The sequence below is a fragment of the Oryzias latipes genome, chromosome 4, assembly GCF_053564925.1.
Source record: "Oryzias latipes strain Hd-rR chromosome 4, Olatipes_Hd-rR_3.1".
NCBI lineage: Eukaryota > Metazoa > Chordata > Actinopteri > Beloniformes > Adrianichthyidae > Oryzias > Oryzias latipes.
In genome coordinates this window covers 23,064,012-23,081,908 of record NC_136240.1, presented here as the reverse complement: position 1 = coordinate 23,081,908, position 17,897 = coordinate 23,064,012, and the positions used below count along the sequence as shown (strand labels likewise).

General features: G+C 36.2%; 1 protein-coding gene across 1 annotated transcript in view; it reads right to left on the bottom strand.

The window, feature by feature from the left end:
- Positions 1-3,546: 3,546 nt before the first annotated feature.
- LOC101162515 (BMP/retinoic acid-inducible neural-specific protein 3) overlaps positions 3,547-17,897 on the bottom strand; it is a 70,251-nt gene continuing 55,900 nt past the window's right edge. The window contains exons 7-9 of the mRNA XM_023954378.2: positions 17,338-17,560; positions 7,836-8,178; positions 3,547-4,833 (exon numbers count right to left, since the gene is read on the bottom strand). Coding sequence (XP_023810146.1) covers positions 4,063-4,833; positions 7,836-8,178; positions 17,338-17,560 — 1,337 coding nt within the window. The 3' untranslated portion in view covers positions 3,547-4,062. The remainder of the gene's footprint in view (positions 4,834-7,835; positions 8,179-17,337; positions 17,561-17,897) is intronic.

The window sequence follows — 17,897 nt, the reverse complement described above, 5'->3', positions numbered from 1 at the left end:
AGAAAAGCAAAGGAATAAAGTTAAGTAAACCTTAAAGATGAGGGTTTATTTTTCAGCAGATTAATATTACCGCATGTGTATTTTTAATCTCAGATTGATCCGACTGACAATCTACTAAAGGTCAGAGCATCTTTAATGAAAGCCGACTCACCTTATCCTAATAAAAATAACACACTAGGAACTTTTTGATTAAGGATTGCGAGGATTAAATGCTGGATGGTTGATTATTAATGAATTTCTACTTAAAAATTAGAACTATAAATGGTAGTGCTTCTCGTACTGCTGTTGACCGACTCTGTTTTTTTGTTTTTTTTATTTAAATTAAGTCGGCCAAATCTTTAGTTGGACGTTTATGTATCCATAGCTGCACAAACAAAACCCATGCTAATGTCTCCCAAGCCTCCTTGGCTCCTCTTTTTCACGCAGGAGTGGAGCCCTCATTCCCTCTGCATAATTGACACCACCGTATTCAGGAGAAGACGCGCTGACATTTGGCAATACATTTCAGTACATCTCATCAAACACTACTCATCCGTGTACAGCCTTTTGTCCAACAGAAGCTTTAGACAAGATATGGAGTTGATAGGGAGAGCAGACAAATTGAGGTGATGACTGTTGACCTTCACAGGTACATGACTTCTCTCTGGTGCAGGATCACTAAGGTTGATATAAACTTCCAGATTAGAGACGACGTCTCATACCTGACATTAATAAGGCAGAAAAAAGGATTGACCTCCTGTTCAGAAACATGGCACCATCCAACCTGAAAGTCTATTGACTTTACATGTGTATTCTCCCTAGAATTAGACATTTACCAGTGGTATAATTAACTGAAGAAATGGAATATGAACCAGCAAAAAGTTAAACTTTAATAAAAAAATAAATGTCCAGAAGGCTCCCATCAAATGCCAAAAAAAAATCATGAATGATTCATGAGTGACTTTTTAAAAGGAAAAAGTAAGGAGCAAAGTTTTCTGCTATGCTGTTTAGCATTTACTAATAAAAATGGAAATTGCTATCAAAGATTTTGGTGTCAGCTTCTACGTTCCATTAATTACAGACTTTGGTGGGCAGCCTCTTCTTCACCAAATTAAAACCTCTGCTTACTTTTTTATTTACATGGTTTGAATGGAAAAGCTTCAGTACGGTTACACTTCCCGTACAACACAGCTGCTTTATTTGCTCTGCTTTTAGCAGTGCAATCACACGCGTCACGCTTTTCACATGCTTTAATGCCACACAATCCTTTTTCTTTTTTTTTTTGTAGCTGGAGTGAAAATCAATTCCACAGCTAATGACGTTGCTATGTAAAAAGAAGAGAATGACACCAATGGTTTGCCAGAGCTGACCATTTGTCACCAGATTTAACTACTTTTCAGGCCACTTTATTGATTTTTTTTCTTTCTTTTTTCCTGAGCAGATCAATTTGTGAGAAATCTAATAAATCTTTGAACAAACATCCTTCTTACTTCCTTGCAACAGGAAAGAATATCTCCCAAAGCAGAAAAGCCACTCTATGTTTGTGCTCTGTTGTGTTAACTGAAGCTGTGTTGTTCCTGTGTGGCTGTTAAAAGCTTCAGAATTTAGGATTTTCTAAAGTTCTTGTGCCTTTGTGAAATTCTTGGCTTTTAGCATATAAGACATGTTCTGATGGGGATGATTTTCTGTCAAGAGTTCAGACCTGTATTGGCAAAAATTTTCTGGCCAAAAAAACAACAACATGTAAAATATTCATGAATGGCAGAAACTGTTATAAGCCTGACACTTTAGGAAAAGTTTCTTATTTGGCTGTTTGTCAAAAGAAGTTCTGCTATTTTTAAATGTTTTTGTGTTCTAAAAATTAAACTAGAAGGGAAGGCAAATAAGAAAAAAATAAATAAATATATCTGTGAATGTTTGGAAATAGTTTTGCGAGCAACACTTTACCAACAAAAGCAGGGTTCTTTTTTAATAAAGAGCTGGAAATTTTAGGGTTAAATACAGCTGACACGCAGAAACAGTGTACACTTCATCCTTGTAATTACAATAAAAGTAGTTTTATTTTATTTAACCTTCCTATGAAATATGGCTACTAATGATGCTTAGCTTTTTTATGTTACGAAAAGACTGCACTTAAAGTAAAAAAAAAAAAAAAAGATATATAAAGAAACTCTGATTTTAAGAAAAGCTCCATTTAGGAGCTCTGACATGCTGACACAGCCAGTCAGGCGAGTCTTGCCGGCAGAGTTTGCTAATGGGTTGTTTTGCATTCTTGTGGAACTGAGGATGCTGCCTGAGCTAATTTCTATTTGGTCTAAAAGTGGCCACACAGCGAAGCAGCATGCCAGCAGTACAATATCAGAGGCCACACTCCCTTCAGTCAGTCTAACGCCTGATCTTTTCAACCTGAGTTATATCCAGTGCATCCTTGACCTCTGTTGGCAGGGCCCATTTGAACACACATTTCTGATTACATTGGGGATTTTAAAAGTACTGTAGTGTAGTAGTGTAGTGTAAAAGACCTCAGGTTGTGCTTACATGTAATAAACAGAAGGCAGCTACTGCACAGCTGAAATGGCAAACTGAAGAACACCTCCACTGTAACCCACAAAGACTGAACTAATTTGTGTATTGGATGTGCAGGTTGCTTAATTTGGGGGAAAAAAAAAGTTGTTTTTTTTAATTTGACAATTCAAAAAAGTGGAATTAAAATTTTTGCTATTTTTATTTAAGTCAAAGTGTAAATTCAATCATTTTTATTTTTAGCAAAAATATCAGAATGAAAATGTGCCCAAAAAAGTGGTCGCCACCTTTACTATTTTATGGTCACAAGTGAATTTACGTGACAAAAAATAAAATACAATAGAAAAAACAAACAAACAAAAACAAAGAGTTGAATTATTTTTCTGCGAGTGTTCCATTTTTTTTAGCAAATTTTACATTATCACAAATGACATTATGAAGCCACATGTTCATCAGTAAAAATGCCAATCTTAAAAATGCAATCAGAACAAACTGATCACCTTTTTTTTCAGAACTGACGATACTAAAAAATATTCAATGAGTCATCAAGTCAAGGCAATGTGTTATAATTGCTTTGATTTCATTTCTCAAATAAAAATACTACATGGTTTTGAAATATTGCTTCACATTTGAATTTTAAAAAGAGTTATCAAGCTCTTGAATAAGAACACTTTTAGAACGAACCTAAATTGAATCTTGAATTTGAAGAAAGGCTCATATCTGCTCCATACATTTGACTTAAAAAAATGTTTGCCCATCTCTTTTAGATTTTGCAGCCAAGACTTCTGTGTGGATCCAATTAAATAAATAAATATGCAAATATATATAATTAAAAAATAATATTTACTGACCAAGTAATGACAAGAGTTTTGTCTCGGATGTTTTGTTGAATCTTGAAATCAAACTTCTCTGTAAAGTCTTTGTATTATTAAAGAAAATCTGTGTAAAGTATTGTCAGAAGCTAATATATTTATATATTATTAGAAAAATCATGCATTTAAAACCCAATTAGTTACCATAAAAAAATGTTCAACAGCAACAATCTGTTTTAACATTATGTGTTTTAATATCAATTTATCTACAAAAGAACTTGACTGACACCACAATAATCTGTTCTTCATGGAAAGTGCACTGTCACTAAAGCAAAGAAACATATAAAAATTACAAACAAAGACTGTACCATTTTGACCAGGAATTGTCCATTCACCTGCTGTTGGTGCGTAGAGTATAAATGAGCAGAGTCATTTTGGAACAGTATGGTTTTCGGCTTGATGGATGTTTTCAAAGTTAAAATCTCCTTCCTTTTTTTTCTTTTTCTTTTTTGTAACAGTTGTGCATTTCCTCCCTGGTCCAGCCCAGTCTCTATGTATAGTACTGCATCCACAAACCGCCGGTTTGAATACATTCTTCAGCTGTCCACAGCTGATCGTCTGGATTAATTACAGAGTTTGGCAAATCCATGGAGACTGAAAAAGCAACTGTACCACAAAGGCCACAATTTTTATCTCAAGGAGTTTTCCTTGCAGCCATTTACAACCAATCTCTCCTCTCAAGCAGCTGTTAACTGCACAATTTAGTGGTCTCGTAATCCATCGTGTTAGGCAGACGTGAGCTGAAGGCCTGTAAGGAGGCATGAATGCGAACCACCTCACTGGCCGTCAGTTTGAGTCTGTGACGGAGCAGACAAGCAAACAGGTCCAACTTTTGTTGACCTGGAGGGGAAAGCCTGTTCACCCGATCTCGTATTTCCAAGAGCTGAAGAATGGCCGTGTCCTGGGAGCCCTGGGTGTAAGGATAGTCCAGCTGAAGAATCAAGTCACGGATTGCTTCTGGGTCAAAGTGCATGCTATAGCCAAAAACCTGGATGCTGTTGATTTTCATGTAGCCCAAACTCTGAGCAGGGTCGGTTATTTCAATGGGTTCATAGTAAACGCTATCGTTTCCCCCACTGTGGGTCTTTATCCTGCTACGAAGGTAGATGTGAATGGTTTCAAAGAAAGTCTTCCACTTGTTGCCCAATGTCAGAGACCAATTATAACATTCAAAAGGTAGGTCCAGTTTAGTGGCCTGCCAGTCTGGAAAGCTGTTCTCATTTACAGGGATGTACCAACTCTCTGAGTGGCTTCCACCAAATGGGTTGATGTAAAGAGTGAGAGCGGGCTCCAGGGTGCTATTTTTTGTAAGGCAGATCTGGAGGGATATTCCCAGCAACATGTGGACCATGTTGGACTTGTACTTGTTGCTCTTCAGTGTAAGCAGCATCCTCTTTCTCCATGATGGATCAAACCAGCTGTTGAGACGCATGTCATTGCTGATGAAAATTGCATGAACCTAAAAGACAAACACAGACACAAATGAATCAGTGTTTGTATTAAAAAGCTTTAAATGTTAATTATTCCATTTAGTGTACCAACCTTATATATTTTAAGTTTTTAATTCACACTATTTTAGACTACAGTTGTGCTATTTTTGGTATGTGATGTGTTGGTTCATAGTACAGCATTTAGCATGTTTTGAGGCCTGGCAAACTTTTGAAAATATGGTTCTAAATTCTGTATGAAAGCTATAAAGTTCATGTTGCTCATAGACCTCTCCTTTTGCTACTTGATGGCACCATTTATAGCTAGAGCACAGACGTGAAAACTAAGAAAAACTCGTTAAAGCTACCATCATAAATCAAAGTTTTCAGGTCAAATACATACTTTTTTTAAACATTTTCTTTTAATCAATGTTAAGGGTTTTATGCAGATTGGATAAATGTTTTAACCAGAGAGTATTTACAATTTTTTTAGAAAATGTTTGAGTAAAAAAAAAGCTTTTTTTCCAGCTCGTTTGTAAATGGAAAAAATGTGTTACTCCAACATAAACTTAAAAAAATGTGCTGGTCTAATGGCACAAAACAAAGGCAGCACACTGATCCACATGAATCATTTCTCTAAACATTTCCTTGAACTTGGTCTAAAATCTAAATGTACACCAAGGACACATGTTGACATTGAAATGCAAAGAGCGTAATTTAGCCATTATCCTTTTAACTTCATAATGCACTCATGGGTCACAAACCCCTCAGACAATAAATACAAGTAAAAGAAAAGCACAGAGAGCTTAAATGGAACATCTTAGAGGTACATTTATCTAAAAAATAAAGCCTATTATAAAAAAAATGAATTTGGCTCAAAACAACAAAAAAGTTCTAATCATATAATGCCACCAGATACCCAGTTTTTTTTTCTTTCTACATTTAGTATGAGTTCCTTAAGCTTTTAGGTTTAAGTTACACTTGTGTTTTGCCTGCATCAACTGATCAGTCAAGCTCAAGCTTCTTAAATAGGTTATTGGACACATAAAAAGTTCTTACACTTAGAAATTGACACAAACTAAACTGATACTGTTAAAATTGTATTATTTGACAATATTTTAAATTATGTATAAACCAATATTTCAGAAACACTAATGGCTGGTGTAAATTGACAGTAAAAATCTAGAAATATGTCATATTTGCAATGCAAGGCTGGTATGTGTTGTGTTGTGTTTAAAGTGATTAACAGAGAAAAAAACAAAACACTATTCAAAAACCCCTAAAATCTAATGTAGTCATTTAAAACAAATGAATACAAAATGACTTGCAAAATTGCATATGTCATGATTTGATGTGTCTTGGAGATTGTTGTTCAAAAGATCCTTTCTTATTTTTTTTTCCATATGTGCTAACAAACTGGATGTCAATGTTTGCTATAACTAAAGTTTTATTTTTTTGTCCTCAAAAAAATTTTCTGTGTCCTACTTAACTCCTGTTTATTTATTTTTTTCTTGAAACGTAAAGCTGTTCACTTCACATTGGCTACAATACTAATGATGTGTTATACAGTCACAAAGTTTTGGATTGCACACACAGTCAGACTTAAAGGGACGCAGTGGACCTAAGTTTATTTCTTTCTGGAGATCAAAAACATCTTTGGTGGAATTAAACAAAATTTCAACCGAGGAAGATGAAAAAAAAACACATCACATTTCTACATGTAAAAATTCATCAAACAGTCAGGCATACCCTTGAGGATTGGATTGCACAACACTGACATCATAGTTGTTGTAAGAAGTTTCCAAAATGAATTGGCAGAAGTTCATTTCTTAGACATGAGATGACAGCAAACCAGATGTCACTGGATAAATTACAGTTTAACAAATGTTCTTCTCTCTTTTTTGAAACTTTTTGTTTGATACAGCTGGATTTGTCTTTTTAAAAGTATATCTCTTTCTTATTTTGGGGGTTAACCAAAACCGTACTGGGACATGTATGTGAGAAGAAGTGGCTATTTATTTTTCACACTTTTTGGACGTCCCCTGCAAGGACTGCTGCCTCACAACAAAAAGGCCTTGGCTCAAATCCTGGCTGGGTTTCTTCTGGTACTCAAGCTTTGCTGTGGGACATTAGAAATTGCCCCTTAGAGGCAAGTATGAATACATTCGGTTGTTCGAATAAGCATCCCCTCCCTCTAATCACACAAAAGTATAGATAATAAATTAATAAATGGATTGATTTAATTCTATTTGACACGGACCATATTTATCAATATGCATTGCAGTCAGATGTTATTGATTAAAAAAAGAAGCACCCTAATTTTTTTCTTTATTATTGAAAAACACTAGCTACATTTCCCGCCTTTTCTTCTCAGTCATTCACAATCATATTATTGCCTTTAAACTCAAGAATGTTTTTTCTCTCATCACTCTAGACATTTTTTCAGGCTCTTCTCCTAGCCCTACCACTACTAGTATCTATGCCATGCTATGCTCATTTATGGTTTGAGCTTATGAAAGTATGTCTTCAGCAAAATATAAGACTTATTTATTGACATTTTTCTGTAACAAAAAAAAAACAAAACAAAAGAATAAAAAAAAAAAAAACTTTACATTTCTAAGATTTCTGCTTATTGAAAGAAGCTGCTTATCTCATCATCAAGGATGATTCCATAGCAGATAGTTTTAAAAGGGGTCCTCCAGGCTCAGTTGTTTTAAGTTGCATATCTTTTCCCTCTTATCCAGAGTTAAGAACATCTCTTGAGTCCAATGTTTTTCTGTTTGGGTGACAAGTTGTGTTTATGTGACAAACAGCCATATGTCTAACAATTATTATTAACGGATCCACTGCCAATTACAGGGTTAAGCTGGACCTATAAGCTCACAAAACTATAAAGATGATCAACAATCCGGTGGTGTGACTCTCTTTAACTCCAAGAAATGAGGCACAAAATCAACATTCATGGCTTTTCTGTTTAAGCATCTATAACTTAACAAATTACCCAAACTTTAACATATTTTAAGAAAACCTTTACCTCCAGCCGTCTGTCTGCTCTTTGGAGTAGGTAGCCCAGCTCCAAATCCTGGAGGTCCATCTCAAACCCTAAGTAGTTCTCTGTGGAGTCTGCCACCAAAGGCCTGCAGACCCCTTGCACCAGGGCAAAGCCTGGGTTGCAGCTCCCACAGCGGGTGAGGTTGTCTGGTGTGCATGATGCACAGCCGGAACCTTCCCCAACCACGCAGGGTGAAGGCATCTGACAGGGGATGTGTTCATATCGACAGCTGCAGCTGCGGAGCTCCTCTGAAAACGTGCCGAGTTGATTGTTCTCTGAGCAGTATAGGAGAGACTGGAAATGACCGAGCCAATAGGACCGAGACCTGCATGAGAAAAAAATTAAAGATATGTAAACAAAAGGGATAAGAAAAAAGTCCACACTCATCTTTCAACTAGTCAGTGCATGCTTGATATTGTAATTAAAAAAATAAATAAAATAAAACATATAGGTTGGCAATTAAATTGCAATTTTAAGCAAAAAAAAAAAGAAAAATCTGGCTTCTAAGCAAGATCATTCTACATGTTTCTGGCTCTCTGGTATTGTTGTGGATGTTTTATTAATTTCCTTTCAGTTGGAGTTGCATTTGCAAAGACTTTAAGCACAGAAAGTGTTAGGGAAGAAAATGAAAGACACAAGAGAGAGGAAGCTGTCTTTGATCAGTTTGTAACATGAATATAAGAAGTGCACTGCAGCCGCGGGGTGACATAGTCGCAGAAATGCACACGATTCCCCCATGTAAACTGCAGTTTGATTCCCCTCTGTTGCAATTTCTCAGCTGTGATCCCTTTATGCCTCTTCCCTCGCTTTACTGAGTGAAGAGGAGGAAAACTCTGAATTTACCGCTAGGTTTCTCATGGAAAAATAACTTCTTTGATAAGGTTGTATTGAGGTAAACTGTATTCCAATCTCAAAGTGTTTTTTGGGAGGGATCTTTTTAAAGGATCTTTCTATCATATTTAAATTAAACTGGCTAGCTGGACCTTAGAACATCACTGATTTGGATTACAAAAACCGTCAGAGATAGGAAAAGTCATAGGAAACAAACCAAAAAGACTCTCTCTCTCTATCACAGGCCACCTGCAGGTTAGGTATTTCCCCTCCTACAGCTTCAGCAAAGCAAATCTGTTGTCAGGACAAGGGCACATTTGTACTGCTAGTCCCCTGGTGTGATTATGTACGGCCTTTATGCCACAACTTCTCTCCCACTGTGCTGCTGTTTTAAACCACAGTGTACTCAATAAATAAATAACCCTAAAATAAAAACAAGGATTTGTCTTTTCATGACAACTTTAAGCAGCCATTAAAAAGAAGATATAAACGTGGAAAATGTTCTCTCTTTAATTAGAAGTTCAGCATATTTCTACTACTTCCAAAGATAAAGTTGGATTATTATGACAATGTATTATAATTGGTGGACATAAAGAAAAAAAAATTTAAGGTGGCCAAAAAAATGTTGAGAAACATTGGATTACCTTTTTTTGATTTTTGTTGGCTTCCAGGTAAAAAATAAAAAAATAAAAAAAAGAGCAAAGACTTTGTACAATTTGGTTTCACATTGTAGCAAATTCTCCAAAGATTGAATTCCTGTAAAATGTTGGGATATAAAATTCCAGAAACTGATTTTGTACCACATTTTAGGAAAATTTAAAGTAAAATAAGCTTAAAATTGCCCATTTCTTTATTCAAGTATTTGTAAATCAGGAGCTTTAGGTGTGATGTAGAATCTACTAGGGCAAGCCACAATCTCCCTGCTCCGCTTCATTTGGATGCATCCACTAGTAGACAAATAGATCCATGAACATCTTCATTTTCCTCATCCAACCCGGCATCTGACCCAATATTGCTTGTCATTTTGTTAAACGGGTAATGTTAGATTGAGGGTAAACAGATACGTAAACAGATGGATGACTAAAGGGTGCAAGGGAGGTTGGCATAATATACGACAATAGTCCCATCCAAAACTCAGATCTACTGCCGCTCTGCAGAAACTGTGTTCTAGAAAACAAAGCAATTTTTCACTAAAGGGATACATCAAGATGATATTTGACATTTTGTGTTTTAGTTCTGCTGGTTTAGTTCTGCTGGGCTGTAAAAACGTCTTCGCTGCTGTGGTGAAGACATGGTGTTAAGTCACTTTTCGGTTTAGTTGAATTTCTTTTTTGTACAAGTTGTTGATTGATTTAAATCAAGCCTACATCAAGTCCTTTTGCACTTTTTTCAAAGTCTACTTATAATAAACATAAAAATGTGCAATATGGCTAAACCATCACACCACCATTTCAGGTAAATATTTTTGAATTCAGTAATTTTGAGGATTGTGGTCTCTTGTTTACTCTGTTTGAATTCAGGGCGTTTTCTTATTTTTTGTCCTGTGAGTGTTTCTGGTTTGGTACGTTGTACATTATTCCAGGTTCGAGGTAATTGTCCACTGCAGTCTTCATTTAAATGAATCACCGTCATTTTGGCCCATTTCAATTCATCCGCTGCTATCCCCTCTATTTGGTTCTCTCTTATTTGCTCATGTTTAATTTTATGTGTCAAAACCTGCTCTTCTAGATTTTGGGCCCGACTCCACCTGTTCCTGACCCTGTTGTACAATTGAAAATATTTGGTTGAGTCCAGACAAAACGATCCAACAACATTTTCTGCAGTCATAGAAACTAATTCGTTTTCTGTTTGTTATGATTTATCTTTCTGTTAGGGTGGTTACTGTGAGTAAGGCATGTTTCGTTTTACTTGTAACTAATTTTTTTGCACATTATTAATTTTGCTAATTTCCTTTCTTCGTATTTTTTTTGTCCAAGGCATTTTAAATTTCTGTTATCTTTTTTCCTTTTCTTTTCTCCATTTTTTTTTGTATCAGCAAATTTATCTCAGACAGTTTGTGTTTGAGTCTTTGCCCCTGCACTTGTCTTTTGAGTGGATTCCTGCACCTTGGGTCGTGTCTTATCTCGATGCTGTTTAGCTGCCAAAATGGATCATGTTTTCATCAGACTGTCAATTAAGTTGGATGTTTCTCCCGCCTTCCTCTGATGCTTCCCTCTTTAATAATGTCCCTATAATTAAATTTGTCATTATCAATCTTCTTTGTGCTGTAATCTGCTGCAATGATTGCAGACTTATGAAAACATGACTTTGGCAAATGTTTGTGCATTAGTATTTTCAAGCTGTTGATTTGGGTGTGAATGGTCTAAGCTAACAAAACCAAGTGAACACTACTTCTCATAGCCCAGCATGATGCTCTTTAATTCTGACTAAAACTGTTTAATAATTTAAAGAAACAAATTAAGAATAAACCTAAAAAAATTGTATTCTTAGTTTTTTTAAATGAAATAGAAGCTTTTAAACATTCTGATTGTAGATGATGCTTTTTTGTTTATCTTTTTTTGTGAACTCCAGCTACTATTACACGACCATTTAAATTAAATTTGTTTTCACAGAAAATCTATTTAATCAAGTAAGTTTCCTGTGTATGTCCCATTCATGCCAAGCCATTCCAATTAAATATCTTTTATATTCATTTTTTTGGTCAAAACAATTCACATATAAAATTTGAAAGCCCTGAACAAATAAAATAAATGACATAAAACTATAAAACTGACAAATAATGGGTCATTACTTTGAACACTGCAAAATCCACCTAAAATAGCCAGTTTCACAACAGATCTTATCACAGAGAAGAAACCAAATAGCTGAAAAAAAAAGCAATATATTAAAAAAATCAGCTGAGAAAACATCTACCAACTGATGAGGTTATCTGATGTAAGGTCAATAACTCAATTAGCCTTAAAAAGGATGTCTTACAGAATCAGAGTCTTCTAGAAGTGAAGATTGGCAAAAGCTCTCCAGTTTGTGAAAGACTATACTGGTGGAATGCCTAAAGTTTTGTTTCTTTTTTTTTCCATGTTAAAATTACAGTACGGTATCTTTTCAGATTTCATCATCAAAAAGTGAAGGTGATTATTCTCCGTTTTAGGAGGCAAGGTGACAAACCTTTTGTTTTAGGCTATCGCTCAAAACTACATCATTGGTAGAATGTGCCGATAACTCAGCCAAGAAATATTTCAAATTGTAGATGCCAATCAAAGCTGTATTAGAAAAAAAGTAAGCCATAATAAAACAGTCTAAGAGTGCACATGTGTCCTGTTGGCCAGGAATCACGTGAATTTGGACTGTTTGGTCAGTTGAGCTCAAATGTGACATTTTTGTTAAATATTTGCAGTAAAATATGCTTCAACTCTCATCTGCCAGCTGATTTTTTTTCCATTCATGTTGTACTTCAAAGGGGACGCATTCAATATATTTTCCTTTCTATGTTGACTGCTTTTTATGTGGGCTCCATGATGAATGTGGTAAAAACAACATCTCATTAAAAAGGGAGGTAACATTAACAGGCCAGGTAAAAAATAAATAAAACATAAAAAGTATACAGAACACAAGCTACAAGCAGCACATAAAGAATGCATGCTTTTGTCCAAACATGCTGATTGTCATAAATCCTAATTAGTATGACTGCAACAAAACGGCAAATGCATGAAAGAAAAAGAAAACCAATTAATCACAAAAGTTGTCAGACAAGGCATTATTTGACTGCTCTGCCACAAGGGATTGTGGGACATCATAGTGTTTTTTGTTTTTGTTTTCTTTTACTGGGGATTTAGATGTTTACCAAGGGTGAAACTATTCTGTAGAAGAGTAGAAATGACAAAATACAAAAATGTGTAGAAATGAGCCCTTATGCCCTTCCACACTGAATGTTGTCAAAAAATAAGGTCAAAACATCATTTATTTCTGTCATTGCAGCTTTCCAGAGCTTTCCACTGGTACCCCCCCCCCCCCCCCCCCCCCCTTCATAGCATACTTGTACATGGAGTCAAATTAAAATGATAACTCTTGGTACATAAAAGAGCATTTCCACATGGAAATCCAGTTGGAGTCTATTACTTTAAAATGTTTCTGCACCACTGGAACATGATGCATTCAATTCATTCAGGAACCTTTCTGAACAACAAAAAGACTATTTTCCAACATTCAGGGCGTTTTATGTACTCACTCCACTTTAAGCAGAAAATAGTCCTACTCAATGACAAACGGTCCTCCATCTGCTTTGCTATTCACCCCACCAAAGAAGACGACCAAAGCTTTACTACAGACAATAAAAGAACAAAAAACAAGAGAAAAGTCACTGAATACTTTGATTAAAGTTTTTGGCCTTTTTTCGTCATTGGATAGATGGGTCCAGCAAAAAAGAAAACAAAAAACAAAACAAGAAACACACTCAAGGTATTTAAAAAAAACAGTCATCTTCTTTGGAATAATTTTTATTTTCATTTAAAAAGTTGACAGTGCTTTTTAGAAAGATTAGTAAATTGGCTACCTTTTTAAGGGTGAACCTATTGCATAAAAAATCAATGTATAAGCCAACAATAAAAAAAAATACTGAAGCCCTCATTTGGACGACAATCTGTTTCATTAAACCTAATGGCCAAAGTTTGGGCAAAAAGTCTGCTGTGTCTGTCTTATCATTATCTGCCTAACAAAAGCCCAGCTGTCTGCTTCTACGACTGCCTTCTTCGCTCATAATTGTCAGCACAGTGCAGAAGTAACCCCCAAGAAAGAAGAAAAAAGAAAATCAATCACACGTCTCATCTATTCCAACTGCTGAGAACAGGATGTTAACGGGGGAGCCTGTGTTTCTCTCCAAGGCAAACTGACAAACAACCCACTCCATATCTCTTTCCACTGAGACTGAACTTATAAAGAGGCAGAAGCATCAAAATTGATGACGCAGATGAGCATTGCTTGGATAAGGGCCACGAAACTTCTTGGCAAAGTGGGTGGGAGTATCAACTGCATGGATCGGTGATTAATGTGTGTTTTGGCAATGGGGTGCAATGAACGCGAACAATTAAGAAGGGGGAACACTTCCACAGAACAAGGAGAGCAAAGAATAAACGGCAGGACATGAAGAGAGCTATATAGATTAATCTGACAGCTGATCTATGTGCTGTCGCCGCTACGGTTGCAGCCGAAAAATTGAAGGCGGTGTGGCAGACATTGATGGTTGGATGCACCACCATGTGAAAACACCTCTTCAACTTATAGCAATGGAATGCCTGCAGTTTCTCTGACAAAAAAAGTGAGTGTTTTCCGCTCTGTGGTTAATGACTGTCTTCACTCAACTGCAGAGACTGCGCTTGCATAATGTTGAAGATCCGTCTCATTTTTGCTTTTCCTTCTCCAGAAACGCTGTTCTAAAGAAATTACATTAGCAGTACAGTGCATTGTTTAGGTGTTTTATTTTGTTGCTAATGTTTGCTTGTTCTGTAACATGTTCACCTTGACCACAGTTGATGGTCATTTCTGTTTTATTTTCATAATCTTAGTTCACTTTTGGTTTCATCTAGTATAATTTCTGTCAACAAATTACCCGCACCTTTTCTTGTGCTAGTCTCCTCCACCTTTTTGGAAAAAGGTCATAGATTTATACCAAATCCAAAAGGGAAATTTAGAGATGGATAAGAAAATGAGATCCCTACTGGTCTTTACCACTGGTCTTTATACTGTCTGTTAATTTGATCTGACCATAAAGCTTGTTTTCTGACAAATTATCTAAAATTTGTTGCTAAATTGTTTATGTTTTTAACTCTCTTGGTCATTTGACAAGTAATCCCTTAGTCACAACTGAACTTATGCTGGACAGGGGCAGTCCAGTCACATTTCTACTAGATATTATTCAAAATCTAAGTTCAAATCTAAGTTCAAAGTGGCTGATAAGAAATATCTGATGACCCAGCATTCTAGCAGAATTTAAATGCAACATCTACACCAGGCACGTGCACATATCGGGCCCTAGGGGTGCTTGAGCACCTGCCTTTTTTGCCTCGTCAATAAAAAAAGTGCCCTAGTGCCCTGCTTTTTTTTGTTTCTTTTCTTTTTGCTTTGCTTTAACATTAATACATTTCTGTTAGAGACAAGAAAAAAAACATGCCCAGTATTCTATCAAACCCATTTTCTTGTAATATGGGGGTTCTTAGCCACCTCTTCTGTCTTTGCGGCTCTGCTTGGACTCATAGCCACCAGAGAGTTGGGGACAGCCGTGGACAGCGAGAGAATCTACTACTCTACGGAAAACCAAAGACACGACGCGACAGTATCTGAGAGTTCTGGTCAACTAGTAACAATCCACTGATTGAACGATCTTAAATATGGTTCATACGTAAGAAAAATGCACTCTATTAGTCAAAGAGTTTGTTTCTTCTTTAGGCAGACATCTGAGCAGCACATCAACTCAACACAGAGCAAGTCGTGCAGGGATCGGAAGTTGGGTACTGGGTTCAAAATAAAACACAGAGGGAATTCCAAAATAAATGAACAGTATTTATGGCAAGTTCATAGCTTCCTCACTACAGGTCTGTGACTAAATGTATCTGTTTAACGTAATATTTTCTGATTTAAAAATGTTTTTTTTAAACTCTGTATCATCCAGTTCCACAATCTTCTGTTTTAAAATCTTTCCAATCGCAACAAAAGTCTCTGCTTATAGAATAGGATTCAAAAGAGAATTTAGCTGTGAATCCCAATTTAGAACAAGAGTCACATTGGATACAGCTGTCAGGAAGTGCAGGTTTAGGAGCCAAAATGCAGGAAACTGGGCTTGTTGGCAGAAACATACCGGTAAGCATTTAATAAATTTAATCTAAACAGGAGCGTGGAGAAAAAAAAAAAAAAACGTGTGACCTGACAAGGTATACCAGATACTTCTACTCACTGCAAGTCCACAGTTATGCACACAATGTGTTCTAAGAGTTACAAATCACAAATTACGCACACACAAATTAAGAATTAAACACACACAAATGGAATGTTACACACAAACAGGCAGAGTAAGTTACAAATCAAGAATAATGCTAACACAAATCCAGTGGGTCTATTTTCTCTCCACACAGTGTTTGCATGAAGTCAATAAGGAGCCAGTGCACACATCTCTCTAATGATGCTGTGTAAAGAGCACCAGCTGTACGTCATAAGTAAGTGTTACTTACATTATCCTTACAAATACTACACATTACATTTACAATACGGATGACAATGGTAAGTTCCATCTTTAAAACGGCCATTCGGGTAGAATCCTCAAAGGAAATGCAAGACCGAGCTCCTCTAAGGAGGTAGCCCCTCCTGTCTAAGACTCTCTATGGGCCTGGACAACCCAAAAAAACCTGCACTACTCATTTCGGTAGTACTAATTACCATGTATAGGTGCATGTGACTAAGGCATAAGAAAGGTAAAAGGGGTGGTGGGGTATGGTAACCTGTGGTCATTTGATCTTTGTACCAAACTTACCAAAACATTGTATAAAGTCCTAGTTGTCACACACCTGATTGTGTGGAATGTGCTCCCCGCATGCTGTTGAGTCACCCAGAGAGCTATAGACACAGCTGCAAGGCTTTAAACTATGTCAAACAGGTAGAAACCGGGGAGTATTTTTAGTCTTTGGCATGTCTCAATTGTGGTTTGAATCCACCATCTCTCAATGTAAGAGCAGGAATTCTATCACAGTCAGTAAGCCTCAAATCTGAAAGAATTCTTTAGCACACACTATTACATTTCTAATATTTCCTCAAGATTCCAATGAGGCTTTGTTCTTAAATGTTTAACAGGTGCTAAAAAAAAGCAAACAGATTTTTGTAAGTACTGGTAAATAAAAAAGGTAATTTACTTCCTCTAAAATTAATCAGAATTGTTACTTTTTTTTTACCTTTTAAAAGGTAAAATTTTATTAAGAAAAAGTTTGCAGTGATAGAAAGCTAGTTCTAAGAGCATATTAATGGCCTTCATATACGCTTTACTATAGAAGCGAGAGTTCAACATGGACATGGAATATTAAACTCTGGCCAATTTTGGCTGTGTCTATGTGCATGTTTGCATCAAAGCTCTAGATGTTTAAAAAAATGATGGTGAGAATGTACTGTGATGGAAACTCAATGAGGTGTAGAATGAACATCTTCTAAAGACAAAAAGAAATAAAAAAGTCTGAGTGTGTTCTTGAATTGCATCCAGTACAGCACAACTCAGGAATTTTAAAGAGAAAGGCCCACACATCTCATTTTGTGAAAAGGTCTATGGAATACAATTGAACCTTCTTCAGAAATCCCTGCAACCCTGGAGTCCTCAATGCAGGCAAATATGAATAATGCAGTAATTTATTGGTAAATCAGACTAAAATGATTTGCTTTGTTTGTCAAATGTAAAGATTTCCCAGAATCTGTTTGTTTTTAGTTGAAATGCCAGTGCAGCTTGTTTGTTTTGAAAGACATAGATTTTCTTTTCTGTTCTTGTAATTGATGGAAAGGTGAAAAAAAGAGAAGTTTAAATTATGAGCTGTTTGAAACTTTTGGAAAGTTTCAGAGGTGTAGAATAAACGACAGTACAGGAATGATGTGTGCAAAGGTAATAGAGACGAATGGAATGCACTCTCACCGCTCTCTTGGCATGCGAACTTGTGGCTGTCGGTGACATCTTTTGCTGAGACTGAAAAGCTTGAAGATGACTCTCTGGGCTCGCTTGGTTAAAACGCGCACGCTGTTCTCCAGCTGTTCATACCGCCACTGAAAGGAGCTGTCCGTGGACCACAAGTGCTGTATAGTTGACATGTTCAGGTAGTAGTTCTGGGGAAGCCTTGTATAAAAAGCCTTGAATTCATCTATAACAGAGTGACAAAACTATTGTTAGTGTCAATATTGTACAAATGTTGGTGTTCGGCAACACCCACTTCAACCGAGCATGAGGTGAATGTAGGTTCACCTATAAAAAGAGCAGCATGAGTAGAAAAGCTGGCTATAACAAAGAAAATAAAAGACGCATGAACACATTTGAAGAAAATTATATGAGAATAGTAGTTTTTAATTAATTAGAAAACCCTTTTTTGATGAACACATAATGTTGCACAATTTAAGGTAATTATGAAGAATTTTATGACAACTCTAACCTTTTATTCAGCAAATATGGAATTAAGGTGGAAACAAAATTTTAATGCCCTT